The sequence below is a fragment of the Herpailurus yagouaroundi genome, unplaced genomic scaffold, assembly GCF_014898765.1.
Source record: "Herpailurus yagouaroundi ecotype Mexico unplaced genomic scaffold, PumYag 100, whole genome shotgun sequence".
Lineage (NCBI taxonomy): Eukaryota > Metazoa > Chordata > Mammalia > Carnivora > Felidae > Herpailurus > Herpailurus yagouaroundi.
This window is the reverse complement of record NW_024412391.1, coordinates 43,511,559-43,539,309: the sequence shown is the minus strand read 5'-3', so window position 1 is coordinate 43,539,309 and position 27,751 is coordinate 43,511,559. Positions and strand designations below refer to the sequence as shown.

Below are 27,751 nucleotides of genomic sequence, written 5' to 3'. Positions count from 1 at the left end.
CATTTTAGGATTATAAAAAATCAATGCGAGTTTTTTGTTTTATAGTTGAAAATTGAGAAAACCATGAAAGAAAAAGAAGAACTATTAAAGTTAATTGCTGTCCTGGAAAAAGATACAACACAACTTCGAGAACAAGTTGGAAGAATGGAAAGAGAGCTTAACCATGAGAAAGAGAGATGTGACCAGCTGCAAGCAGAGCATAAGGTTAGTTGTGTTTTATGTCACTGTTTGGAGTTGATAGTATATTGCTTGAAACTCCACTTTTTCAAGAACTTAAACCAGTTAAAGTGAATAAAAACTACCTGTTTAAAAAAAAACAATAGCATTTAGATACATACTTAGAGGAGAATAGGTCTGTTCCTGTCAATTTTCTTCCACAACTTCTTTTATGTTATAAATGTTTAAAATACTTTTAGCTTTTTTTTGGTACCAGACTTGAGGAGGTGGTTCCTGACAACTGTTTTTTTTTTGTTTTGTTTTTTTTGTTTTGTAAATTTATTCATTAATTATTTCTGAGAGAGCACACAAGCAGGGAAGGGACAGAGAGAGAGAAGGAGACACAGAATCTGAAGCAGGCTCCGGGATTTGAGCTGTCAGCACAGAGTGCCCATGTGGGGCTCAAACTCATGAACTTGAGATCCTGACCTGAGCTGCAGTTGGTTACCGACTGAGCGACCCAGGCATCCCACTGTGTTTTTTGTTTTGTTTTTTAATGTTTGTTTATTTTGACAGAGAAAGAGAGCATGTGAGTAGGGAGAGGGGGAGAGAGAATCCCCAGGCTCAGTGTAGAGCTTGACGTGGGGTTCAGTCCCACCTGCACGAGGTTGCAACCTGAACTGAGATCAAGAGTTGGATGCTTAACCAACTGAGCCACCCAGGTGCCCCAACTGACAACTGTTTCTATATGATTTATATCTAATTGTAAAATAATTGATCCCTATTTGGGGGGGGGGGGCGGTTGGAAATACAATTAGGAGTGATAAATGCTGATTAAGGGGAGAATAGAACAAAATAGTTAAAGTTACTTTTCCAAAAAGTGGAATTCAGTGAAATGTAGTATTAGGCAAAATTTTGAAATCTTTGATGTGAGCAATGCTATAAATTATCCTAAAAAAAAAAAACCCACATAATTAAAATTGGCACAATTTCTTGAGGTAAGAAAAAGAAGTATAAGTATAAAACAGCGTAGTTTCATTAGAGATGCAAATGGATTTAATTTAGGGTGGCTCAGTTGTGCTCAGCTGAGCATCTGACTCTTGATTTCAGCTCAGGTCACCATCTCAAGGTTCGTGAGTTTGAGCCTCACATCGGGCTCTGTGCTGACAGTGTGGATCCTGCTTGGAATTCTCTCTCTCCCCTCTCTGCTCACTCTTTGTCTTTTTGTCTCTCAAAATAAACATTAAAAAAAAATGATATAACTTAATAGTTGAAAATAAAAAGCAATCACCTGGTCATTGACCTGTTATTTTCATAAGAAAAGTAATTGGTTAGTTTTTCAAACACAGATTGCGATGATACATATCACAGTCTCACAACTAGTTGGATATTCTTATGTCTTTTGACATGATTGATCCTAAAGATGGGATATGTTCCATTCTCTTGTCCAACAAGGCCTAGAGCAGTTAATTATTACTTGAACCAACAGTACAATGATTTTCAATAATTTTTATACTCCAGTAGAGTAGTTGTAAATTGCACACCTGAACAGAGATGATACAGAAATAGGGCTTAAATTCTGAAAAAACTTTCTCTTGACTTGTAGTTGTTTGAAGAGTATTCTTTTGAGTTAGAGGGTGACCTATCAAACAATGTGTACAATTCTAACTCTTCCTTTAGATATCTGTAATGTCTCTGTTACTACCATTTGCCTTTTTTGTTTAAAATAAGCAGTTATTCCCCCAGTTTTACTATTAGTATCTTGCAGTAAAAGCAGGTATACTGAATTAAAATATGATAAGATACCAAATGTGCCTACCTTGATTGTTAGGACATTTCAGCTAAATTATGTATCCAGTTATTTTAACTCCCTGGCTGTTTTGTATAGTTATTATTCTTTTCTCTCTATTCTTTACATGTTTATTTCGTTTGTGCCTGGGTTTGTCGGTTTTCCAAAGTGGAATGCCAATCTTTTTTTCTTTCACTCAATTACAACAAATTAGAGGGGTGGAAGTGAGATGGAAGATGATATTCATGAAAATGGCCCATCACAGCATGTACTTGGCCCATAAGATCAAAAATGCCCTGAAATGTGGCCTTTGAGGTTTCAAATCTGATCAACTTGAAATCCAAGGGAAGAATGGATGATTGGAAGAATAGGAATGGTGGAATGGTAGGCTTTCAATTGTGTGAGATTACTCATGTGCATCAGGTCGTGCCTCTGGTTCAGTCGAGTATTAGCTGAGAGTTAATGCTGTCCACATGACGAGGGTTAAGCGCTACAGATAAGACTATTATAAGAGAGCTTATTCTGACATACTTAGATTGAGAAAGTGGTAGATTGAGGGCAGGGGATTAATGAAGCAAAATAAAATTTGTAGGAGATTGTGGCTCTTGTATCCAGAAGAGGTCTTCAGAAGTTTTTATGGCAACTCATAAGTCTTGATGACAGACACTAATCTTGGAAGGGACTTCTTCCCTGCTACTATTCTTGTATTGGTATTGTACTCTGGGAAGATGAAACAGGTAGAAGTGATAAATTTTTTTTAATTGTATTCTATACTATGAAAATGGTAATTAAAAAAAAGGACCTAGAACGGTGTTTGTTACATAATAGATTCTCACTACATGTAGCTATTATTTTACTAGTTTTCATAATGATGATCTAGAGAAAGAACCAAAATGTGAATAAAATCTCAATATGAAATCCATGCCATTTTCCTCAGATTCTAGAAATGATACTTATATAATGTTGAAAAAAATTTCTTAGTCATATGTTGGCAATTGCCTGTTTATTTCTGGGGATGAAATAACGGGCTTGTAGGGAAAAATAGTTCCTTTTCTTTTCTAATCACGGGGCTTTTTAATGAATTTTTTTTTTTTTTCACCTCCGGAATCAGTCTTCCTCTAATCAGGCAGGCCTGCTGGGCAGCTAGATGTCGCTTGCTTTAGTTGGGTGGCTTATAAAATCCATGACATTTCTTGGCACTTGTTTTAAATCTCTTTTGTGGTGTGAATTCTAAAAAACAATCTTGATGCTTGTTAAGAATTGTCTTCTAAATGTTTTCTCTTTGAGGTCCTGGGTGTATGTACTGCTGAATATCTGAAGGGCTATTATGGTGTATCATCTACAATTTCACTTAAAATTTTAGAATGGACAGTATGGAACAGAATGATCTGTAGCACCCTTCAGTTTCTTCATGATAGAAGAAATTGTGTTTTCATTGTTTTATAAAATAAGATGAGCTTGTTAGCCATTCAGTACCTGACAGATACTGAGTTAAATGTTTATAAAATAAAAACTTTAATCTTTTACAAATATTGACTTTTTTCATTGTAAAATGCCAATAGAAACACTCCTATTTTGTAAATTAAAAGAATTGGATGTGTTAAGGTAATCAAAAACAGATTGGCTTAAATGTTATGTTTAATTATGTTTTAGATTATTTTGTGTAATTGGCTGCTTAAAGGAATAAATTAGGATTACAAAGTAGGTTAAAACTGAAACCAACTAACATCTATAAATAATTATAAAATACATATTATATTTCACCTGTATTTTAATGTGATCTGTATATGTTCTGTCATTCATGGGTACCCTAGATTTAAAAAGTAATTATTTTCATAATTAAGGATAATTTTTACATTCATTTCTAATTCACCTTTAAGTGTAGATTTTTCTCTCCTATAATAATAGGCTGATTAATAAAAATAAGTCATTATACTTAATGCAAGCCAGGTGCAGTTCCTAGTGTTTACTTATGTTAACTCATTTAATCCTATAAGGTGGGCATTTTTACGTAGGAATTTTACAAAGATAGCACAGAGGTGTTACTTAACCTGCCTAAGATTGAACAGTTTGTAAAGTGGTAGAGGCAGGCTATGTGTCTCCTTCTAGTACTCTTAATGACGCTCTATACTTTTGCCTAAAAGGACTAAAGATTTGAGCTTATCTAATTGATCTTTTTTTAAAAACAGCTTTATTGAAATGTGATTTATAACTGGCATACCATAAAGTCCAACACTTTACAATAGACAGTTCAGTGGTTTTTATTACATGTATAGAATTATGCAGTCATTTCCATAACCTAATTTTAGCACACTTTCATCACCCCAGAAGAAACCTGTTACCTGTTGGTGGTCATTCTCTATTTCCTTTCCCCTCAGTCCCAGGCAACCACTAAATTAAATTTCTTTCTCTGTGGATTTGTGTATTTTGGGCATTGCATACAAATGGAATCATGTGTGGCCTTTTGTGACTGGTTTCTTTCACTTAGCATAATGTTTTCAAGGCTCATCCATAGTATGATAATTATCAGTACTTTATTTCATTTTATTGTCAAGTAATATTCCGTTGTATTGATTAGTCTTTCTTTACCCTAACCTTACATTTTTTAGACTTACATAAAAATAAGCAGTTTCGGGACGCCTGGGTGGCTCAAGTCAGTTAAGCAGCCGACTTTGGCTGAGGTCATGATCTGGTGGTTCACAAGTTCAAGCCCTGTGTCAGGCTCTGTGCTGAAAGCTCAGAGCCTGGAGTCTGCCTCAGAGTCTCTCTTTCTTTCTTGGCCCCTCCCCTGCTTACGCATGTATGTGCTCTTTCTCTCACAAATAAATGAAAAAACATTTTAAAAAATTAAAAAAATGAATAGTTTGTAGGTATATTCATTATGTATTTGAAAATTAGAAGATTAAAAACTGAGGCTCAGGAAACCAAATGATAATAACGAGTCTTGTTTTTCAAATAGGACTAAATAAAACAAACTATGGCTTTAAGTTTTGTAGTTTTCTTTTGGAGCCTAAACTATGAATTGAGTTTTTTTAATAAGATACATTTTTTTTTTTTAATGTTTATTTTTGAAAGAGAGAGAGGAAGACACAGAATCTGAAGCAGGCTCTAGGCCCTGAGCTGTCAGCACAGAGCCATGCGGGGCTCGAACCCATGAACTATGAGATCATGACCTGAGCTGAAGTCGAACACTTAATTGACTGAGTCACCCAGGCACCCCACCATAAAATATATTAACTTGAATGTTGATAATATAAGATGTACTTCACTGTATTTTTTGGTATGATTTTTAAAATAATTGTGGATAGTAACCCCTTACCACATGGTTGATTTGCAAATATTTTCTCCCATTTTGGAAGTCACTTCTTATTTATTTATTTTTTTTAATTTTTTTTTTTAATGTTTATTTATTTTTGAGACAGAGAGCATGAACGGGGGACGGTCAGAGAGAGAGGGAGACACAGAATCTGAAACAGGCTCCAGGCTCTGAGCTGTCAGCACAGAGCCTGACGCGGGGCTCGAACTCGCAGACCGCGAGATCACGACCTGAGCCGGAGTTGGACACTCAACCGACTGAGCCACCCAGGCGCCCTGGGAGTCACTTTCATTTTGATAATTTGATTTGTTGTGCAGAAGCCTTTTAGTTTGCTGTAGTCCACTTCTTTATTTTTCACTTTTGGTGTCAAATTCAGAAAATTCTAAGACCAGTGTCAAGGAGCTTCTTTCTCGGAGTTTCATGGTTTCAGGTCTTAAGTCTTTGAGTTGATTTGTTGTATGTTGTGTAAGGTAGTAGTTCAGTTTCATTCTTTGGCATGTAGCTGTCCACTTTTCCCAACACCATTTAGAGAAGAGATTGTTTTTTCCCCGTTGTATATTCTTGGCTCCTTTTCCGTGAATTGACCATATATGCATTGGTGTATTTCTCTTTTCTTTATTCTGTTCCGTTGATCTGTGTGTAAATATGTTACATATCCATGTGTAATAAGCATTATAATGGGATACACAGAAATCATTCAGTTTCATTAAAAGTGTAAGTAAAATTATACTGTCCTATTTTTTTTCATATTCCCTTATTAATAAATACACATGAAATCTAATTTAAAAATTATTTGTGGATGGGGTGCCCGGTTGGCTCACTCAGTTGAGTGTCTGACTTTGGCTTAGGTTATGATCTTGCGTTTGTGGGTTTAAGCCCCGCATTGGGCTCTGTGCTGACAGCTCAGAGCCTGGGGCCTGCTTCAGATTCTGTGTGTCCCTCTCTTTCTGCCGCTCCCCTGCTCATGCTCTGTCCCTCTTTGTCTCTCAAAAAATAAAATGTTAAAAAAATTAAAAATTACTTGTCTGTGGAATGTATATGTGTTCAGGAAATAACTTAAACAATAAATTTATTTGTAGGCTAGCTTCCCTTTTAGCTCTAACCAAAAAATTTAATCCTTTGAATCTGGTATTATAAAGGTAGAATATAAGTGTATTTGCTCTTAGCAGATTTTCGACAGAAGTAGTCTTCTTGGAAAAGAAGAATAGTTATTCTTGATGCAGATTTTTTTAAGTGAATTTGTTGTTGCTCCTCAAATAAAGTATAAGTTTTTCTCAAGATAAATTTGTTACCAAAGAGATTATATGAATTTTTAACTTTTAAAGATATTTTAATTCAGAGATCTAAAATAAACTGAAGGGCGCCTAGGTGGCTCAGTCGGTTGGGCATTGACTCTTGATTTTGGCTCAGGTCGTGATCCCAGGGTCATGGGATTGAGCCCTCTGTTGGGCTCTGAGCTCAGCATGGAGCCTGCTTAAGATTCTCTCTCTCCTCTGCCCTTCTCCCCTGCTAGCACTCTCTCTAAAACAAAAATAAAAAACTGAAATAAACATGCTAAAATAACTTATTTCAGATTAGTTTACAAAAACAAATAACCCAACTGTAACCTGAACAGGTTGTATTTATGGGGGCAGTGTTAATGAAAGAGGAATTGCCTAATTATTATTTATTTTGTTTTTTATCCTGTCATTTTAATGCCGTGAAGATGTTCTTAAACATTGTTAATTATATCTTTGGTATGTTTCTAGAAACCAGAGAAGATGCACTTATATTCTATGTAGATAACTGTATATAGCTCAGTGTTTTAGTTGATTTCAGGAAGCAGAGTGTTTGAGAAAAGCCAGATTAAGTCAGATGAGTAAGGTTCATGTTAAAATCTAACAATTTCCGGGGCACCTGGGTGGCGCAGTCGGTTAAGCGTCCGACTTCAGCCAGGTCACGATCTCGCGGTCCGTGAGTTCAAGCCCCACGTCGGGCTCTGGGCTGATGGCTCAGAGCCTGGAGCCTGTTTCCGATTCTGTGTCTCCCTCTCTCTCTGCCCCTCCCCCGTTCATGCTCTGTCTCTCTCTGTCCCAAAAATAAATAAATGTTGAAAAAAAAATTAAAAAAAAAAATAAAATCTAACAATTTCCACAAAAAACATAATCCTTTAAAATGTTTATTTTTGAGAGAGAGGCATAAGTGGGGGAAGGGCGAGAGAGAGAAAGAGAAAAGAGAATCCAAAGCAGGCTGCCTGCTGTCCTTGCAGAGCCTGATGTGGGGCTCAAACTCATGAACCTTGAGATCAACACCTGAGCTGAAGTCAGATGCTTAACCAACTGAGCCACCCAAGGGCCTCAATAACATAATCCATTTGCCAATAATTTGCTGTTTAGAGCATTCAGGTACTAATTTACTAAATTTTACCACTGTATGCATTTGAATCCAGAATACTTTTTCGAAATAGTTGTCCATGATAGTATTTATTTATTTTGAGGGGGGAAGAGAGGCAGAGAGGGAGCGAGAATCCCAAGCAGACCCCAAGCTCAGTCTGGAGCCCTATGTTGGACTCGATCCCATGATGGTGAGATCATGACCCGAGCCAAAATTAAGAGTCGGTTGCTCAACCCACGGAGCTACCCAGGCACCCCAGTTGTCCTAATATTATATCTGTTTTTTTTCAGATTGTATTAATTTGAAATCAGAATTTGGTGTTTTTTTAAACATGAGAATAAGTATGTTCTGTTACTTCAGATTTTTTTAGTGTGTGCTTAGCTACCCAAGTGGCTGGCTTACTTATTTATTTTTATCTGGTTCATATTTGAGAGTTGACTTGAAGGAATTGCTAATAGTGGCTCGTGGTAGCAGGGGATTCTTTAATCTCAGAGGAGGGGATGAAGTCGGCTACATGAATTTGAAATGTCCAAATCCCTTAATCTCCTTTTGTCTCCATTGTTGTAATTGTTCTTATCTTGGTACACAGTGTAGCAGACTTAATCTGTTTAAGTTTTACTTTAATATTAGAATTATGTTTTGGGGCATGATTTGCAAATATTGACTGAATATTTATCTTAAATTTCAAGTGCTTTTCAAAGATTGTGTTCTAAATTCTTTTTTAAAAAGTTGGTTTTTGAAAGAAAGCAGGAGTTTTAGTTTGTGTGTACTACTACAGACTTTAATGTCATTTTCATGCTAAGAAGGACCTAGCCATATTGAGATGCTATATGCTTCACTCAGACATGGGAACTAGAGGCCTGAAAAAGAATCTCAAGCATTTTCATGCCTTTAGAAAATCGGTATGGATGCTGAGAAGCTATTAGGTGCTTTAATGGGTACTGGAGAAAGATGTTAAGACTCTTCAAGTTACATTAGAATTAATTTGTGACTCACTGTAGAGTTAACTTGGCTCATAGGTAAAGCAGTTAGTTAATATTTTGCATTTAGTTGCTTATGAATCTTCTGATTCTTGGCCCATACATTTTTTAGAATGCTGTTTACCTGATAGAGAACTTCATTAGTTACAGATTCAGAAACTAGTTTTTGCTTCTAGGCAATCTAATCTTTGTTTTAGGAAGAAATACCTAGATTAAATCTGTAAGCTATTTACTGTGCAAAAAGAGCATTTGGTAAAACCAGCAATACAAAATTAAAAAAAAGAAAACAAAACACAGCTGTTAGAAACCTCTCTGGCTATCTTTATAAATGAGCAAGACAAATAAATGAAAAATGTGTCAGATTTTGCAAGAATCCTTGGATATTGACAGCAGTTTACAGCAGAGGGAATGAATATTATTTGCTTTCTGTGGTCATTGGAATCAGACAAGCATTTAGTTTTTTTGTACGACAGTCTTTAGTTAATGTTGCAGATTCAGTAAACAAACATTTGCTTTGAGCAAAAATAAAACCAAGAGAGTGTATCTGACCATTATTGTGATGAGCTTTTTAATAAGATGCAACATAGCAATTTTCATATTCTTAAGTAATCTCTACACCCAGTATGGGGCTGGAGCAATTTTTATATTTTAGTGATATATTTAAAGTGGTATTTCCCTTATAAGTAAAAAATTTGGCTGACATTATGAAAAAGTTGTTTGTAAATACTGTATAACATTTGTTACATTTAAATTGTAAGACTGGTGCTTTCCTTTAGCTTCTGCTGTTGCCTAGATGGGTGGTACTTTTATATGTGGAAAGTTTTAAAAGTATTTTTTTTTTAATTTTTTTTTCTTCAACATTTATTTATTTTGGGGACAGAGAGAGACAGAGCATGAACGGGGGAGGGGCAGAGAGAGAGGGAGACACAGAATCGGAAACAAGCTCCAGGCTCTGAGCCATCAGCCCAGAGCCCGACGCGGGGCTCGAACTCACGGACCGCGAACCGCGAGATCGTGACCTGGCTGAAGTCGGGCGCTTAACCGACTGCGCCACCCAGGCGCCCCTTAAAAGTATTTTTTAACAAAACCAGTTTGTTTTAATTTATCAGTTCTTTGAGGTATAGTTTTCCATAACAGTACTTTCATATGCACTGATACATTTGATTCTCATGATTGTATAAAGTGAGGGAGAAGAGGCTTTATTATCTTCATTTTACAGACATAAATTGGGCTTAGCGAGGAGCTTGACCAAGTTCTTATAAGTTAAATGTCTTGATGTGTTAAAATTTTTTTAAACTTTTAAATTATTTGTCCAAAGTGGAATATTCTATTTTAAATAGAAGTAATTTTTTTTTTTTTTAACTGCATTTACTACTCTTGTATTTCAGTTTCTTTGAGTATTCAGGCCTCTGAGCCACAGTGGCAGGATCATTAGGAACCTTGCTTTAGACTTGTATCTTAACTTAGTGCTTTGGTATAATTATCAGTGGCACTTAGCGATCTGTGCTGTAATAAGTTGTTAACCTTGGTAGTATCATTTGAAACCTGATTTGTCACTGGAGTAGCATTGAAAAACAGGATGTCAAAAATGAAAGTGACCAGTTGAAAATGTTTTCTCTCATATTTTGTTGCCTGCCCTCTGGTGGAGAAGTTTGTGAAATCAACAACTGGTGGTTGAGAAGTCTGGAAAGGAAATTAATAATTGTTTCATTTGGTATATATAAAGTTGAATGTATATTTCAGTTTCAGGTTTAGTTTTTAATCTAGTTTATAAACTTTAAAGGGGACAAATGTGGGATTAACAATTTAAGAATACATAGATTTCTTAAAGATTTGCAAATTTGTCATAGAAATTTTGTTTCCCAAAATACTCCTTGTTGTTTCTAAGGGTCTTGTTGAAGTATCACAAAGTTTAAGAACGGAAAATGAAGAGTTTAAGAAGAGATACAATGATGCTACATCCAAAGCTCTCCAGCTTGAGGAAGATATTGTGTCAGTGACACATAAAGCGATCGAAAAAGAAACTGAATTAGACAGGTATTTCTGATGGTTTTAAAAAATAAGTTTATGTTCCAAAAATGTTTTAAAGAAGGTTTTTTTGGGTCTGTATTAATGTTACTTTAATTCAGTTTAAAGGATAAACTCAGGAAGACACAGTGTGAAAGAGAACAACTAGAATGTCAATTGAAGACCGAAAAGGATGAGAAGGAACTTTATAAGGTAGTTTATTCTTTCCATTTCTATTTGTTATCTCTTGCTGTGTAACAGGTGATCCCAAAACTTAGTGGTTAGGGATTTGGGAGCAGCTTAGCTACGTGGTTCTGGCTCAGGGTCTCCTGGTCAGTTGCAGTTAGTTAGGATGTTGGTAAGGGCTGCAGTCAGCTTAAAGGCTTGATTGGAACCAGAGGATCTGTCAGGGTGGCTCATGCAAATGACTTTTGGCAGGATGTCCTTTAATTTCTTGTTGTGTGTCCTCCTCAGTGGCTGCTTGAATGTTTTCACAACATGGCAGTCCGTTTCCCTTGGAGTGAGCTATCCAAGAGAGAGCAAGGAGGAGGTCCCAGTGCACTTTGTGACCTAGCCAGCGAAGTTGTATGCTGGTGCTTCTACTTTGTCTTATTCATTAAAGACAAGTCACTTGGTACAGTCAACACTTAAGGAGAAGGGAATTGAGTTCCACTTCTTGCAGAGAGGAAGTATCAAAGGATTTGGGGACCTTTTAAGACTACCCCATGGTGTATAGTCCCTAAAAGTTTTCAGGGAATTTGCTGGTATTTTAGTTGCTTAACAGGTAATACATGATAAGTCAAAGATTTAATACTATAACAAGATACTTATTTATTAGAATTTATAAAACCTAATTGTTTTCCCCTTTAAGAACATATAAATCTTAGAACATTAATTTATTTCTGTGATGATCATTATGTTTCAGAGTTTGACTTTTAGAATAATCTTCAGAGAATGTCATTTTAAAAAATAATCTTTCTGGGGTGCCTGAGTGGCTCAGTTAAGTGTCCGACTTCCACTCAGTCATGATCGTGTGGTCTGTGAGTTTGAGCCCCACATCAGGCTCTGTGATGACAGCTTGGAGCCTGAAACCTGTTTTGGATTCTGTGTCTCCCTCTCTCTGCCCCTCCCCCGCTCGTGATCTGTCAGTCTCCATCTCAAAAATAAGTAAACGTTAAAAAATAATTTAAGAAATCTGACAGATCATTACCTTTTGAAATTGTTCTTCATTTTTAAATGATTCTGAAATAGAATGGTTAGCCTAAATATCAATAATGTTGTGGATATAAATTGAGACATGTTTATCTTAAGTGTTCTTATCTTAGCAGTTTTTTTTTTTTAATGTTTATTTTTGAGAGAGAGACTGGGTTATGGGGTAGAGAGAGAGGGAGACACAGAAGAACAAGCAGACTCCAGGCTCTGAGCTGTCAGCCCAGAGCCCGACGGAGGGCTCGAACTCACGAGCCTCGAGATCATGACCTTAGCTGAAGTCAGACGCTCAAGCAACTGAGCCACCCAGGTGCTCAGCAGTTCTTGAAGGCAGTTCCAGATGAGGAATTTCAAGAACTTTTTGAGTTTAGTCAGTATTATTTGGAGAGATTCAGTCTTTTGATTAGATTAGAAAAGGGCTCGCTTATGTATTGTGGTATATATTTGATTAGAGAAAAACCTACACCTGTGCGTATACATATTTAGTATTTGAGACCTACAATTTGCACGTAGAAACTGGAATATGATTTGTATTGCCAGTGGTTTTTTCCTTTTTATTTGTGGTGGTGGTGGTGGTTTGTTGTTGGGGTTTTTTTGTTTGTTTCGTTTTGTTTTTTTTTAGGAAGATAAAAATTAAAAAAAATATTGAATCCACCATGCAACTTAGAGCAGAGAGCATGGATGGGGACGTTTTACATGCCATGGATTATACTCATTTTATTTCTTGAATAGCTTATCCCCAGAGCATGTGTGTGTGCATGTGTGTCACTCTCAAAACAGGAAGAAAAATAGTGATGATTCACTTGTAGGTGGTTTTATGATTTGACCCTTTATAAGAATATATATCTCAAAGTAATGTTTGATTTTTGAACAAGATTTTGTGAAAAAGGGAAATAATACAGATACCTAGAGAAATTGATGTAGTTGGGTTACTGTTGACATAGTGTTTTTGCAAACACTCTCCAAAAATGCAGCTTAAACTTTTAAAGTTATAAAGCATTTTTTAACAAAGTGAAAATCTGGCATCTCATAATTTTTTACTCAATGTTACTGTGAATTTCACTGAGAGGATTGCAGGTTTTTTGCCAGGAAAAGACCTGAGCATTATTTCTCTGTGGATAAAGTGCTTTCCGTGTCGTTTTCTTGGTAGCACAGTGGGAGATAATAAGAGAAACACAATGTCTATGTCTTCGGTCACTTCAATTCAGTAATAAAATGAATTCTGAAGGCAGACTAGTTAGTATTGGGAAGGGTTTGGGAAGATCCTAAGTAAACCAGTGATGGTGGAGAGGTGTAGTGAATGATAATAACAAGGACAAGTTATTGGAAAGAGAAAAGACCTATCCTTAAAATGGTCATTTTTCACACTGCCTTTCTTTTCTTTCTGTTATTAGAATAGGACTTGTGGTGTTTGTAGAGGATTGGTAAGCACATTTTAGGGCAAATCCAAAATTTATTTTTCCTTTACAGCTCTAAATTGTTTCTCCCTTAGGTCTTGTGCTTTTTTTCCACTTTCTGTGTCTGTTTTACACCTGAATGACAAGTCCTTTGCTAAAAGACTTCGTATCTGGAAGGAAGAGAAAGAATGAGGTGTCTTGGGGATTTATTCTTTTATAGTGTGATAATATCTCCAGTTTTCTGTAAGCATTATCAGTAGGGATCAAAGTGACATTGAACTCTTCATTTGAATACACTCTTCCCCAACCTCCCAGCATTCCAAACAGTATTTCATTTGTGTGTTTCCCCAAAACTGGAAGTAAAACTCTTCCTTAGAGACTTTTGTTTTGTGGTTTTTCTTTTTTATGGAAAGGAGTCTCCATTTAGTGTGATAAGACATCGTGTTCTACTTTTAACCTCAGAAACATGCTTTCCTTTCCATATTGTTTATAAAAATAACCAGAGAGATTACTTTTGTCTCTCTCCTCAGCCCCCCATTAGATCATATGACCCATTCCTGTCCTATCAGAATTTAGAGGAATTGATAAAACACTTGAGCTGGTAATTACGAAAATTAGATAGTGTTTCTAAAGTGATGCTGCAAAGGTCTTGGCTGGTGACACCTTCAGAGAATCTGGAATTCTTTGCTATTTTTATTATTATTTTTTTAACGTTTATTTGAGAGAGAGCAGTGGGGAGGGGCAGAGAGAGACAGAACATCCCAAGCAGGCTCTGTGCTGTCAGCACAGAACCCAGTGTGGAGCTTGGTCCCGTGAACTGTGAGCGAGATCGTGACCTGAGCCAAAACCAAGAGTTGGACACTCAACTGACTGAGCCACCCAGAGACTCCTGGAGTTTTTTTCCATCCTTGTGAGCAGGAATTAGTGTTTCATTAGTCACACATTTAGAGTCAAGTGTGAAAAGTATGTCAATTCATTTCTCTCTGGTACTCTTAACCAAAGCAAGATACTCTTTATAGTGAAAACAAGATATCTATACTCTTTATAATTCCAGTTATGGAATTTGACTTGTGCATCTGTTAATGGGCAAACTGCTGCCAAAGTTCCTGGGAAAATTAATATAGTTGAGTTAATGAATCAAATGTATTTTTAGGCACACAGGCAGTAAATGACAGTACTTCTCACCAGCCAGAAATTGAATTGCTTAAGATGTTGTTCTTGAATGTACCCCTTTAGTTTTCCAGAATCTTGCCATACCTTTGTATCTGACTATATAACAATAATTTGTTCCCCCAACAGCAACCAAATTGATTTGCATTTTTAAAGAGAACTTAAAAATCTTAAAAAAAAAAAAAAAAAAAAAAGCATTAATCGAAGGAGAAAACTTCAGAGATGAGGTAATATTGTTAGACCTTAGATATAATCTTTATGGAAAATTTACAACAAAAAAGCTTAGAAAGGTTATGTTCTGTTCCCACATATTAGCTAGTTATTTGGTACAACTTGGGTCTCCTGACTCCTGATCTAGTAGGTCTTCCCATCACTTGATCATAATTGGGCTAAACAGTGGTATTTTGAAATTTGAGTAATTTAGGTTATGGAGTTAGGATATTCTTGACATTTTCAAGCACTGTTAACAGGTACATTTGAAGAATACCGAAATAGAAAATACCAAGCTTGTGTCAGAGGTCCAGACTCTGAAGAATTTAGATGGGAATAAAGAAAGCATGATTACTCATTTTAAAGAAGAGATTGGCAGGCTGCAGTTCTGTTTGGCTGAAAAGGAAAATCTGCAAAGGGCATTCTTGCTTACAACTTCAAGTAAGGTAAGTATTTTTGTGATACGTGTTTGAAGATTGTAAAACCTGTGTCTATTAAATGTATGCGATATTCTTTGTTTTTTATTTTTAATCTTCCCTTTTCCCAACCTTTTCTTTTGAAAAAGTTCAGTTTTACAGAGAAGTTGGAAGAACAGAACAACGAAAACATGTATCCTCAAATATTTTGCCATCTTTATCTCTCCATTTGTATGACCTTTTTTTCCTCTGAGTCATTTGAAGTCAGTTGCAGGCATTATGATATCACACCCTAGATATTTTAGCATGTCTTCCCTATCTACAGTTGTGGTTCATTATTCTGTATAACCATAAAACCATGATCATACCTAAGAAATTTAACGTTGATAATACTCATTCATAATACAGTTTTAGTATAATCAAATTATCCCAAGTATATATTTTTTATAAAGCGTTTAAGTTTATTTAAAACTTGTAACAGAGACACAGAGAGCATGAGTAGGGGAGAGGCAGAGAGAGGAGGACAGGGAGAGGGGAGAGAGAGAATCCCAAGCAGGTTCTGCACTGTCAGCACAGAGCCTGACATAGGGCTAGAACTCAAGAAACCACGAGATCATGACCTGAGCCAAAACTGAGAGTCAGATGCTTAACTGACTGAGCCACCCAGGGGCCGCCACCACGCCCCCCCCGCCACTATATATTTATATATAACCTTTACAATTTCTTGACCTGGTGGTAAAGATCCACACATTCATTTGATTATTGTTGTGTTTTTGCTCTAATCTAGAATAGGGTCCCTATACACCTTTTATGATACTGATATTTTTGAAGAATTCAGGCTTGTCTGAGAAGATGGTTTGTAATCTAGATTTATTGTTTCCTCAAAGCTAGATTTAGGTCATACATTTTTGGCAAGAAAAAGCCTAAATAGATGATGTCTTGTACATTATTTTGCATCAATACCAAATGTCACATAATGTTGATGTAACATTAATCATTTGTTTAAAGTTGTGTCTGCCTGAATTCATTATATGGGTGCTTTCCCCCTCTTTGTGATTATTGAGTAAGATGTAGGGTAATACTTTGAGATTATGGTAACATCCTGTAATGTCAATAGCTTTTCACCCAGTATTTTTGATCCCTTAATGATCCTCACCTGCATCAGTTATTATTAAATTAATGATTACAAAATGGTCACTTAAAAATTTTTCTTTTACACTTATTAGTAGGTATTCTTAGTTTTTTTTTTTTTTAATGTTTATTTTTGAGAGAGAGAGAGTAAGCAGAGCTGGGGAGGGGCAGAGAGAAAGGGACACGCAGAATCGGAAGCAGGCTCCAAGCCCCATGCTGTCAGCACAGAGCTCGACATGGGCCTCGAACTCAACAGACCATGAGATCATGACCTGAGCTGAAGTCAGATGCCTAACTGACAGAGCCACCCAGGCGCCCCTATTCTTTAAATCTTTTGATTGAGTCTTGTGTTTGGAATATGTTAAATAGTTGCATCATTCAAAAGTGAAAATAATTACAAAAATATTTACTGTCTCTTCCCTAAAAAAACCTTTTTTTTTTTACATGTACACATATGTAAAGATTTTCCATTAGTTTTTAGTTTATCCTTCTCTTTTTGCAAAAATAAGCATGTGCATACATACACACTCTTAAAAATAGGTGCCATGCTATATACATACTTTTTTGCACCTTTTTTTGTCATTTAAAATGTGTAGTTTAATGGTTTTCAGTGTATTCACAGTTATACAACTAATACTGCAGTAAATTTAGGAATATTTTTATTACCCCCCAAAGAAACTGTGTACCCATTAGCAGTTACTCCATATTCTCATTTGCTTCTCCCCCTCCCCCCAGTCCTAATTAATCATTGATTTACTTTTTTTTTTTTTGGATATATAAAGAGCTTTATATTTATTTCTCATTAACCATGAGAACATGACCTGAGCTGAAGTTGGCTGCTTAACCGAATGAGCCACCCAGGCACCCCTAAAATTTACATTTTATAAAAAATTAGAATATTTATAACAGTGTTCCAAAACCTCTTAAAAAATTTTTTTATGGAAAATCTGGACATCTTGTATGAGTACGCATATAGATCTTTCTCATTCACTATAACAGCTGTATAGGATCCCTCGTTTAATAGCTGTGTATGTAATTGTTTTTTAGTTGTGTACAGTCCTTAGCTTTTATAAGCATGCCGCTTATGCAAACATCATCCTTGTACAAATATCTAGGCACGTGTATATATAAAAAAAAATTAGTTATTTTCAAATTGCTTTTCAAAAAAATTAATACCCCAGCATTTGTATTTACTAGTGTTTGTGATGGTAGCACAGACTTCCATCGTGTGAAGGATATATAATAGAATTTATAATAAATTCTCATATTAGATATTCTCAGTTTTAAATAATTTTTCATTATTTTAATATTGTACTGAATCCCTCTAAAGCTAAATTTAATGTCCATACCTTTTATTAATTTTCTTGGAAACTCATAAAAATAAAATTGCTAGATCAAAACCTGTGTGCTTTTTCAAGGTGTTGATGAATGTTATAAAAATCTGGTGAAAAACTTTACACCAGCTACATGTACATAAGCCTAACCGTTCATGAATTTGCTAATTTCCCTAAAGTCATCTGAATATTGGAGTATTCCTGTTTTTTAATCTTTGTTAATTGAAAGAAATTGATGTTTGTTTTAACTTCTTTATTTGTTTGTTGATGAGTGGAGTATTTTTTTTTTTTTTTTGTATGCATAATGGCCATTTCTGTCTTTTAAAAAAAATTTCACGATAGGGGTGCCTGGATGGCTTAGTTAGGTGTGTGACTTCAGCTCAGGTCATTGTCTTCATGGTCATGTGTTCGAGCCCTGCGTCGGGCCCTGTGCTCCCAGCTCAGAGCCTGGAGCCTGCTTCCCATTCTGTGTCTCCCTCTCTCTCTGCCCCTCTCCTGCTCATGTCATGCTCTGTCTCTCAAAAATAAACAATTTTTAAAAATTTCATGGTTATGCCTTTCTCCAATTTTTTGGGTTTTTTTGTGGTTAGAGTTTTTTGATTTGAAAAAATGCTGATTAGAAAATAATTTTATATTCCAAACATTTTCTTCTACTAGTTTTATTGTTGCTCTTTTGCTGATGACATTTACATAGTTAGATCTGTTAATGTTGTATCTACAAATATTTTCTTCACCTCAGTGTACATAATCCTTTATATTTCCTTCTAAGGAGCTAACAGTTTTTTAAAAATGTTTATTAGAGAGAGAGAGTGTGCGCATGTGAGTGTGGTAGGGGCAGAGTGAGAGGGAGACAGAGGATCTGAAGTGGGCTCTGTGCTGACAGCAGAGACCCTGATGCAGGGCTCGAACTCACGAACTGTGAGATCATGACCTGAACCGAAGTTGAATGGTTAACGAACTGAACCACCCATGCGCCCCAGGAGCTAACAATTTAAAAACCAAGAATGGATTGCACTTTTTCTCAGTTCATATTATTTGTAGTACAAAGATAAAAAATAGGAAACTAGATGTGTTGGGCTCATAATATTAAAGGAAATAATTTTACTATGGCAATTTAAACTTATTTTCTCTCTTTTTTTTTTTTTTTCTTAACAGTAATTTTAACTTTTTAAGATACTTTTAGGTTAGGTAAGAGGGGCTGATTACTTTTTTATCTTCCCATTGTCTCAACTTTGATATTTGTGTATCAAATGTTTTATTTTTAGAACTAAGTTTTCAATCTGCCCTGTGGTTTCATAACGATATGGTATATGAATATTGTATCGGATATGTTTTCGGTTAGTTAATAGGAAACTTAACCAAAATTTTTGTAATTACAGAGAACTTTTTGAAATTATTTTTATTGGTAATCATAAAAAGTGTGAGTCAGTAAGTAGTTCTAGCTGCTAGAGATTTTGGGGGACAGGAACTTTCATTCAAATTTCTTTTTAACCAGGGATTTAAATATTGGGCATGTTGCTTATCAACTTAAGTGTACATGTGTTTAATGTGGTAGAGATACTGAGTGCATTGGATTGTTATCTGGGGATTCCAACACAAAGTCCTATCATAAGTTTTTTTTAATAGACTTCTGTATTTTATTTTAAGTCATGAGTAGAAAACCAGTGTTTAATTTAAAACTTTGATCTGTTGAAATATGAGTAAAACTTGTTTCTGCTACTGTTTTTACTTTAATGGTTTCGTTGCTAACGTATTTATTTGCTTTTCTTCAGGAAGATACTTTTCTTTTAAAGGAGCAACTTCGTAAAGCAGAGGAACAGGTTCAGGCAACTCGGCAGGAAATTGTCTTTCTGGCTAAAGAACTTAGTGATGCTGTAAATGTGAGAGATAAAACAATGGCAGATCTGCATACTGCACGCTTGGAAAATGAGAAAGTAAAAAAGCAGTTAGCTGATGCAGTGGCAGAACTTAAACTAAATGCTGTGAAAAAAGACCAGGTAAAGTGGGCTAATTTTGAATTTTCATTTTGATCAAAAGCTCACTAGAACTTACAAAATAGATTGGGTTATGTCAGAATAAGGTCAGATTCCTGATCACAGAAATTTAAATTTCCATTCATTTTGTTTAGTCATTGTAACTTCTTGGGTTGAAATTAATGTAAACTTTAAGAAAAACTTAAGTAGGCAAATGCTTAATGGTTAGTAAGAACTGCTCTGTTATTAAACTTTCTGATGTCAGGTATATATTGCTTTGTTTGGAATTTTTTATTTATTAGCTTCATAAAGTGGTATTATGGTTATTTAACAGGGTAATACTTATTCCTCAGGAGGGGGATTGTTGTTCTTTAGTTTTTTAATGAACCTTAGTCCTAAGAATATAAAGCTAGATTTATTAGGAGCTAATGTGGCTCTGTTGCCCAAACTCCAAAACAAATAAAAACTAGAAGCCAGAAAGAAAAAAGTGAAAAGGAAGTTGGGATTTACTATTACATGTGAGATAGGAGATTTTTATCTTTTATTTTTCTCATAGGAAAAGTCTGATACACTAGAACACGAACTGAGAAGAGAAGTTGAAGATTTGAAACTTCGTCTTCAAATGGCAGCAGATCATTATAAAGAAAAATTCAAGGAATGCCAGAGGCTCCAAAAACAAATAAACAAACTTTCAGACCAATCAGTAAGGACAATTGAATTCTTACCGAATAGTTCCTTTATCAGTATTTTTGTTTACAAATCAAATTTACAGTAGCTAAAGTTTTATTTATTTAACTAATCTCTACACCCCACACGGGGCTCAAACTCAGCAACCTCAACGTCAAGAGTTGTGTACTCTTCTGACTGACCCAGCCTGGCACCCCCAAATTTATAATACTCTAAATATCAACCTTTTGGATATAATTTATCTCTGCATGAATTGAAGTGATTGGCCTAATGTTTGTAATGATATATGTTGGTTTAAATTTGAAATTTTTGTGTGCTGGAAACCCAAGAAAGGAAGCAAGGGCAGCAGCAGGGGAAAACAGGGAGGGAAGGCCCTCTTTTTTGACCGTTTCCCTCTAAGTTCTTGTTAAATGTCTTCACTTAAAAACTCTGTACATATTGAATCCCTCCTGTGACTGATGCCTGTCCTCAGTGGGGTTCACTGTTGGTTATCCTCAGAGTCAAAGATGGTTTCTCGTTGTCATTATTGGGTTCTTCCATCCTACTCATAGCCACTAGATTAGGAAGAGTTAATGTAGCTAATTATTTTGTATTCCATCTGAGAGGGTAAGCAGATTTAATGAAAACAAAGAAATTGTTTCTGTTTTGGTGTGTGATTGATTTATTTGAGAGGGCATGCTGCATGTGCCATTGGTGGGGATGGAGGAGAGAGAGAGACTATCTCAAGCAGGTGCCACGCTTCGTGCAGAGCCTGCTGTGGGGCTCAATCCCATGACCTTGGGATCGTGACCCACGGCTAATTTAAGAGTTGGATGCTTGGGGCGCCTGGGTGGCTCAGTCGGTTAAGCGTCCGACTTCGGCTCAGGTCACGATCTCTCGGTCTGTGGGTTCGAGCCCCGCGTCGGGCTCTGTGCTGATGGCTCAGAGCCTGGAACCTGTTTCGGATTCTGTGTCTCCCTCTTTCTCTGACCCTCCCCCATTCATGCTCTGTCTCTCTCTGTCTCAAAAATAAATAAATGTTAAAAAAAAAAAATTTAATAAAAAAAAAAAGTTGGATGCTTAACTGAGCCATCCACGTGCCCCTTGGTGTGTGTTTTAATGTGGGTCCTTAAACTGTACTTAAATATAAGGTTTGCTATGTAATGGAATGCTGGAAGTAAAGAAACACATTTAAAACCTGCGGTTGAAAATGATACCAAGTTATCTCTGCAAACAAAATTTGCTATAAAGACTTCTATTTGTATACTGTATTGATACAGATGATATTTACACAGAAATGCATGTGGTAAGCTAGGAATGCTTTTGTGAAAAAATATACTTTAAGTATGACCCACATGTACGGGTTTTGGTTGAGGCCTGTAAGTATATTATGACTTTGTAGTAGATGACTTATGAGATTTCTGTGATTGGCTTGCTTTGGTAGTAGTTTGATCATTTGGCAAGGAAAACCAAAATAAAGTTTTTGTCTGTTGTAACTTTTAGGTCAGTTAGTAAAGTGATGGGTGTTACCTTTAGTCTTTGCTGGTCTTTAAGACACAATAGCAGCTTTGTAGACTTCTCAGAATTTCTTTATGTGACAATTACTGAAGGAAGGAAATAGAACTCATATAACAGTTTATTACATTTTGAATAGGCCAATAGCACCAGTGTCTTAACAAAGAAAATCGGAAATCAGCAAAAAGTGAATGATGCTTCCATAAACACAGACCCAGCTACTACTGCCTCTAATGTAGATGTAAAGCCTTCTACAGGTAAAAATCTTTTAGCCATTTTGTGTAGTGTCCTGCCTTGATGAGTATTGATACTTATTTATACTGCCTTATTCCAAGTGTGTGAGTCTTAGGGAGCTTCTGAAAATTCTTATGAGAGGATTAAGGCAAAGATAAAGTAAGGGGCTTAATAGTAAGAAAGTCTTACATGTGAAATACATAAAATGAGTGTGAACTAGTATTTATCTTCATGAGAATATTCATAAGTATTAAATGAGCTGGAGTTTGTAAGCTTAAATGGTTATAGCAGTTAGGCTATAGGATAGAAGCCAATAATTGAATTTTTAATTAATATTCCACTAAATCTGTGGAATCTCGAGGCATTTATGGTAATTCAGTTGTATAGTTCTGTTGCAGGGGGTGGGGTGGGGATTAATCTCCTGTTCTATTTATGTTTCTCTCTTTTTTTTTTTCTTTTATTTAATTTTTTTGACCCGGGTACTATGTGGTTAGTATACCTATTGGTGGGCAAGTTAAATTTTTATTAGTTTATTAACTTCTAGAATAGATTAGGAAGATCTGGTGAATGTATGAACATGACAATTTGAATTAAGTCTAGGTTTTCACTTGTCCTAATTTCTTTTTTTCACTTTATGTTAAAGATTGACAATAATGGAAGTCAGCACTCCAGTATATAAAAATACATTTCCTAATGTAGTGTTTGGGGTAATTGCTGTTTTAGACTTTTTAAATGTATTGTAAATTTCCCATGCTATTAAATATTTAATCAGGTTCAGCCACTATATAACAGGATCCTGACTTCCATTTATTTACACTTTTTGTAGTATGTAGAGTGGTGTTGTGTAAGTTACTTAATACTCACTGAATAGTAATGAAGGACTAGAAAAATAAAGTGTTTTCTCAGAGTATGGCTTTCTGTTTATCCTGTGTATTCAGTTACATGAAGAGAACAAGCATGCCATTTAAGAACTATTTTTAGCTGATTAAAAAAATCACTTTTCATTACTGAATGTGATCTTGTTTCTGGCCAGACTGACATTTTAAAAAATCTCATGTAGAGTTTATACTATCTTTATTTAGTGTATGATTAGATGTTTTTAAATAGATATTTCTCTCCTTCATTGTTCCATTTATTGTATCTCACAGTATACTGACCTTTAAGTTATTTTGAACAGGAAGATAATATGGGGCAAAATAATTTTTAATATTATTTTCTGTTTTGATAATTGATAATATTATTTTCTTGTCTAATAGCTGAGACAGATTCTGACATTGTAACAAAGGGACAAGTCTGTGAAATGACCAAAGAAATTGCTGACAAAACAGAAAAATACAATAAATGTAAACAGCTCTTGCAGGTAAGCTGGCTCTCTTGTGTGAGATTTATCAGATATAATGGCTTAGCTTACCTATATTTATATTTATATTTATTTATAAATCTTGGGGTTTCTTTTTCGTATCCATATACTGGTATTGAGTTTCACTTTTGAGATGATGAGAGGGGTTGTTCTGTGTACCTGCACACATAGGCCTGTATGTAAAATTATCCTAACATCATTAGTGTCCTTTCTTGATAATGGGCAAGTGATTAATTGAGGCTGGGTAGAACTTGATAAAGGGAAGTGCTCTTTTTATATTCCCTGTATTAATAGCAAAGAATTTTACCACAGCTTAAATTGACCAGAATTATAAAGTGGGAAAAGAGAATGTTAACCAAATGAGCTATTGCTTTTATGGTGTTACTTATTGTGACTATTTTAAAACTGTATTCTTCATACATTTCAGTTTTACAACTGTCTTGGTAGCATTCACTCCCGGAGTATTTCAAGGACAGAGGGAAAATGCTTCTCATTTATACCTGATTTGGAGAAGGGAGGCAAAGGCGTTTTGTGTTTGTGATTTTTTAATTTTTTGTGAGTGTGTGTATTTTTCTGTGCATGTAGAGAGGAAAGAGATATTTAGAACTATAGAATAATGTTCATACATTAGTTCAATGTTACTGTAGTAATTAAAATATTTTGTTACTGCCTTCTAAATAGTACTTAATCTTTTAAACTTTGAAAGTTTTTGTTCCTTTCTTCTGTAGAAGGATCGATGAGAATAGTTTTACCCTTGAGTTAAAGTAGTTGTTTATGAGGGACTAAACTTTTTTCATCAAGTCTGAAACAATTCAGGATGCCTGTTTTTTAAAATGTTATCATACAGTATTACTGAAAGGATGATAGAATGTTCCTAAGCCAAAAACTTCCTCAAGGTACATATTTTTTCCAAGTTGTGTTGAGGTGCAGTAAACTGCATATATTTGTTGAAATCCAATGAACTGCTTATATTTATTTAAAAAAATGTTTTTTAATGTTTATTTTTGAGAGAGACAGAGCTCAAGTGGGGGAGGGGCAGAGAGAGAGAGGGAAACACAGAGTCCCAAGCAGGCTCCAGGCTCTGAGCTGTTAGCACAGAGCCCGATGCGGGCTCAAACCCACAAACCCTGAGACATGACCTGAGCTGAAGCTGGACACTTAATCAACTGAGCCACCCAGGCACCTTGAGCTGTATAAAATCTGCAGTTTGATCAGTTTTGCCATACATACAGTTGTGAAAATATTATAGTGCCAAGATAACATTTCTATTACTTGCCAAAGTTTTTATGTACCCATTTGGTATACGTGCTGCTGAAATGAGCAGTTCTATTTGGAACTCATTCCTCCCTCTATTGCCACCCCCAGGAAACTGTTGGCTTGCTTTCTGCCACTGTAGCCTACCTTTTATACAGTTTGTATAAATGCGGTCATATGGTATATACTTTTTTTTTTTCTGTCCTCTTTCAGCATAATTATTTTGAAATTTATCCATGTTGTTGCTTTTATTGGTAGTTCATTTTCCTTTTTATTGGGAGAGTTCAGATCTTTGTTTTAAACATTGAGTTCATTTTATTACTGCATTGTAAGCTTTATTGTGGGTAGAAGTCTTTTGAAACATGTTTGGGAAATATTTTCTCCCAGTCTGTAACTTGCCTTTTCATTTCCTTAACGGTGTTTTTAGAAAAACTTTTGATTAAGTACAGATTTGTCAATTTGCTCTTTAATGTTTTGTGCTTTTTATGTTCTTTTTTTTAAGTTTATTTATTTTGAGAGATAGCAAGCGGGGAAGGGGCAGAAAGAGGCAGACAGAATCCCAGGTAGACTCTGTGCTGTCAGTGCAGGGCCTGATGGGGCTTGAACTCAAGAGCCGTGAGATCATGACCTGAACTGAAATCAAGAGTCAGATGCTCAACTGACTGAGCCACCCACTCACCCCTCTGCTTTTTATGTTCTAAGAAACACACACCTATAATCCAACTTGTAAAGATTTTTTTCTTCCATAAGTTTTATAGTCCTGGGTTTCACTAAATTTAGGCCTGTTAACAATTTTAAGTTTATTTTTGTGTGTGGTGTGAGGTATGGTAATGGATAGTAAGTTGATCTAGGATTAATTGCTAAAAAGTTGCTTAGAGCATATTTTTAAACTTTTACCTTGAATATAAGACATTCAAAATGAAATTGCCAATTTACCCTTTTGTCATGGTTTGTAACTCCTTTCTTTTAATATTCTTGGTTGTAGAGAAGAGCATTGTATAAGAAGTCAACCTAGATAATATCTTGGTTAGGAAATCCCAGAGTTTTGTTTGTCTACATCTGGAAGCAGCGTCATTATAATCATATGATTCTTTTTTCTTTTTTCTTACCTCTCTTTGCAAAAGTTGTATATGCTTGTTGTGAAATCTTAGGCATTATAGAAATAAAGAGTAAAAATGGTAAAAGGTACCATCATGATCCTGATTCCAAGTGATGAGAGCTATTCATATTTTGTTTATATTTTTCTACACAACATGATATAGAGTCATAGAAGATTGTGCTAACTTTTAAAACAAAAATAAGATTATACTGTATATTTTGTTTTTGAAACTTGCTATTTTAAATTAATGTATCTTGTTCCTTATTAATGTGTGGATCTACTTTGTTCTGTTAAATATATACTATTTCATTGTATGGACTTAAAATGATTTTTCCCATTGTCTACTGACATTATTTCAGTTTTTCTATTGTTAGTGTTAAAATGAAACATTCAGTACATATCTAAATATGTTCATAAAGATAATGGCTGTATCTGTGTTTTTAAAAGTCTTTGGTAATTCTAATTTCATTTAGGATGAGAAAACAAAATGCAATAAATATGCCGATGAACTTGCAAAAATGGAACTGAAATGGAAAGAACAAGTGGAGATTGCTGAAAATATAAAACTAGCACTAGCTGAAGTAGAGGACAATTACAAAGTAAGTCAGTATTTGTATAACGTGAGGCAGGTGCACCTGGTACTTTTGCAGATGTGTTAGCTATAATTTTTATCAATCTGATGTGCAGTTTTAACATAGATAATTGGGATAGTATTTTCGTGTATAAGTAAAAATGTACTACATGTTTAGTGGAGTATAGTTAATTAACTATGAACTGAGAAAATGAATACCCATACATATTACCATTGTGGCTTTAATTCTGTTCATTTTGATGGCTAATTAAAATGATATCTTTTAATTGCTTCATTTCTAAGATGAAAAGTGATCATTTCATTATCATATTTGTTCATTAATAAGTTTTTTAAGTTTATTTATTTATTTTATTATTTATTTTTTTTTTTTCAACGTTTTTTATTTATTTTTGGGACAGAGAGAAACAGCATGAACGGGGGAGGGGCAGAGAGAGAGGGAGACACAGCATTGGAAACAGGCTCCAGGCTCCGAGCCATCAGCCCAGAGCCTGACGTGGGGCTCGAACTCACGGACCGCGAGATCGTGACCTGGCTGAAGTCGGACGCTTAACCGACTGTGCCACCCAGGCGCCCCATAAGTTTATTTATTTTTAAGAGAGACACAGAGGGCAAGTGGGGGAAGGGCAGAGAAAGAGGGGGAGACACAGAATCCAAAGCAGGCTTCAGGGTCTGAGCTGTCAGCACAGAGCCCGATGTGGGTTTCTAACCCACAGACTGCAAGATCATGACCTGAGCTGATGCTTAACTGACTGAGTCACCCAGGCATCCCCCTATTTATTCATTTAGAAACAAACATGGGTGTATGTAAAATTATTTTAGGGCCTCAGGGCTCCTGGGTGACTCAGTTTGTTGAGTGTCTGACTCTTGGTTTCAGCTTAGGTCATGATCTCATCGTATGTGGATTCGAGCCCTGCATTGGGCTCCACACTGATGGTGTGAGGCCTGCGTGGGATTCTCATTCTGTCTCTATCTCCCTCTCAACCTCTCTCAAATATATTGAAAAAAATAATTTTAGGGCCTTGACATTTTTGTGGGGATATAATAATATGATTAGTAATTTTAAAATTTATATGTGTTATTAAATGAATCACCAAAATGTGTTACCTGTGATCCTAAAAAGTACTGCAGAGTGATGTAATCTTTTTTTAATTATGTCATTAGGAGGCCACATGTTTATTATTATTTTTCTTAAGTTTATTTTGAGAGAGAGCGAGCGTGTGCACAGAAGAGAGGGCAGAGGGAGAGGAGAGAGAGAATTCCAAACAGGCTCCAAACTGTCAGTGCAGAGCCTGACCTGGGCCTTGATCACATGAACTGAGAGATCACGACCTGAGCCGAAATCAAGAGTCAGATGTTTGACTGAGTCACCCAGGCACCCCAGTGATACAATCTTCATTAAAATTGTTCTTGCCAGTGTGATAATAGGCAACAAACAAGCTTAAATACTAAATTATATTTGTAAGAGTGTTAGAGAAAAAAAATAGCAGGCTGTTTAATTAATAAGTAGGAAGATATTTTTATTCTAAGGAATAAAGTATAATCTTACATATTTTGGTATCTATATGTACAT

The 27,751-nt window shown here is 35.5% G+C and overlaps 1 protein-coding gene across 2 annotated transcripts in view; it reads left to right on the top strand.

The window, feature by feature from the left end:
• TAX1BP1 (Tax1 binding protein 1) overlaps positions 1–27,751 on the top strand; it is a 90,305-nt gene that overhangs the window by 30,848 nt on the left and 31,706 nt on the right. For both annotated transcript variants that reach the window (XM_040472377.1, XM_040472376.1), the window contains exons 5-13: positions 46–204; positions 10,503–10,651; positions 10,744–10,834; positions 14,868–15,053; positions 19,261–19,485; positions 20,018–20,164; positions 21,782–21,899; positions 23,133–23,236; positions 26,063–26,188. In XM_040472377.1, the coding sequence (XP_040328311.1) occupies positions 46–204; positions 10,503–10,651; positions 10,744–10,834; positions 14,868–15,053; positions 19,261–19,485; positions 20,018–20,164; positions 21,782–21,899; positions 23,133–23,236; positions 26,063–26,188 (1,305 nt within the window). The remainder of the gene's footprint in view (positions 1–45; positions 205–10,502; positions 10,652–10,743; positions 10,835–14,867; positions 15,054–19,260; positions 19,486–20,017; positions 20,165–21,781; positions 21,900–23,132; positions 23,237–26,062; positions 26,189–27,751) is intronic.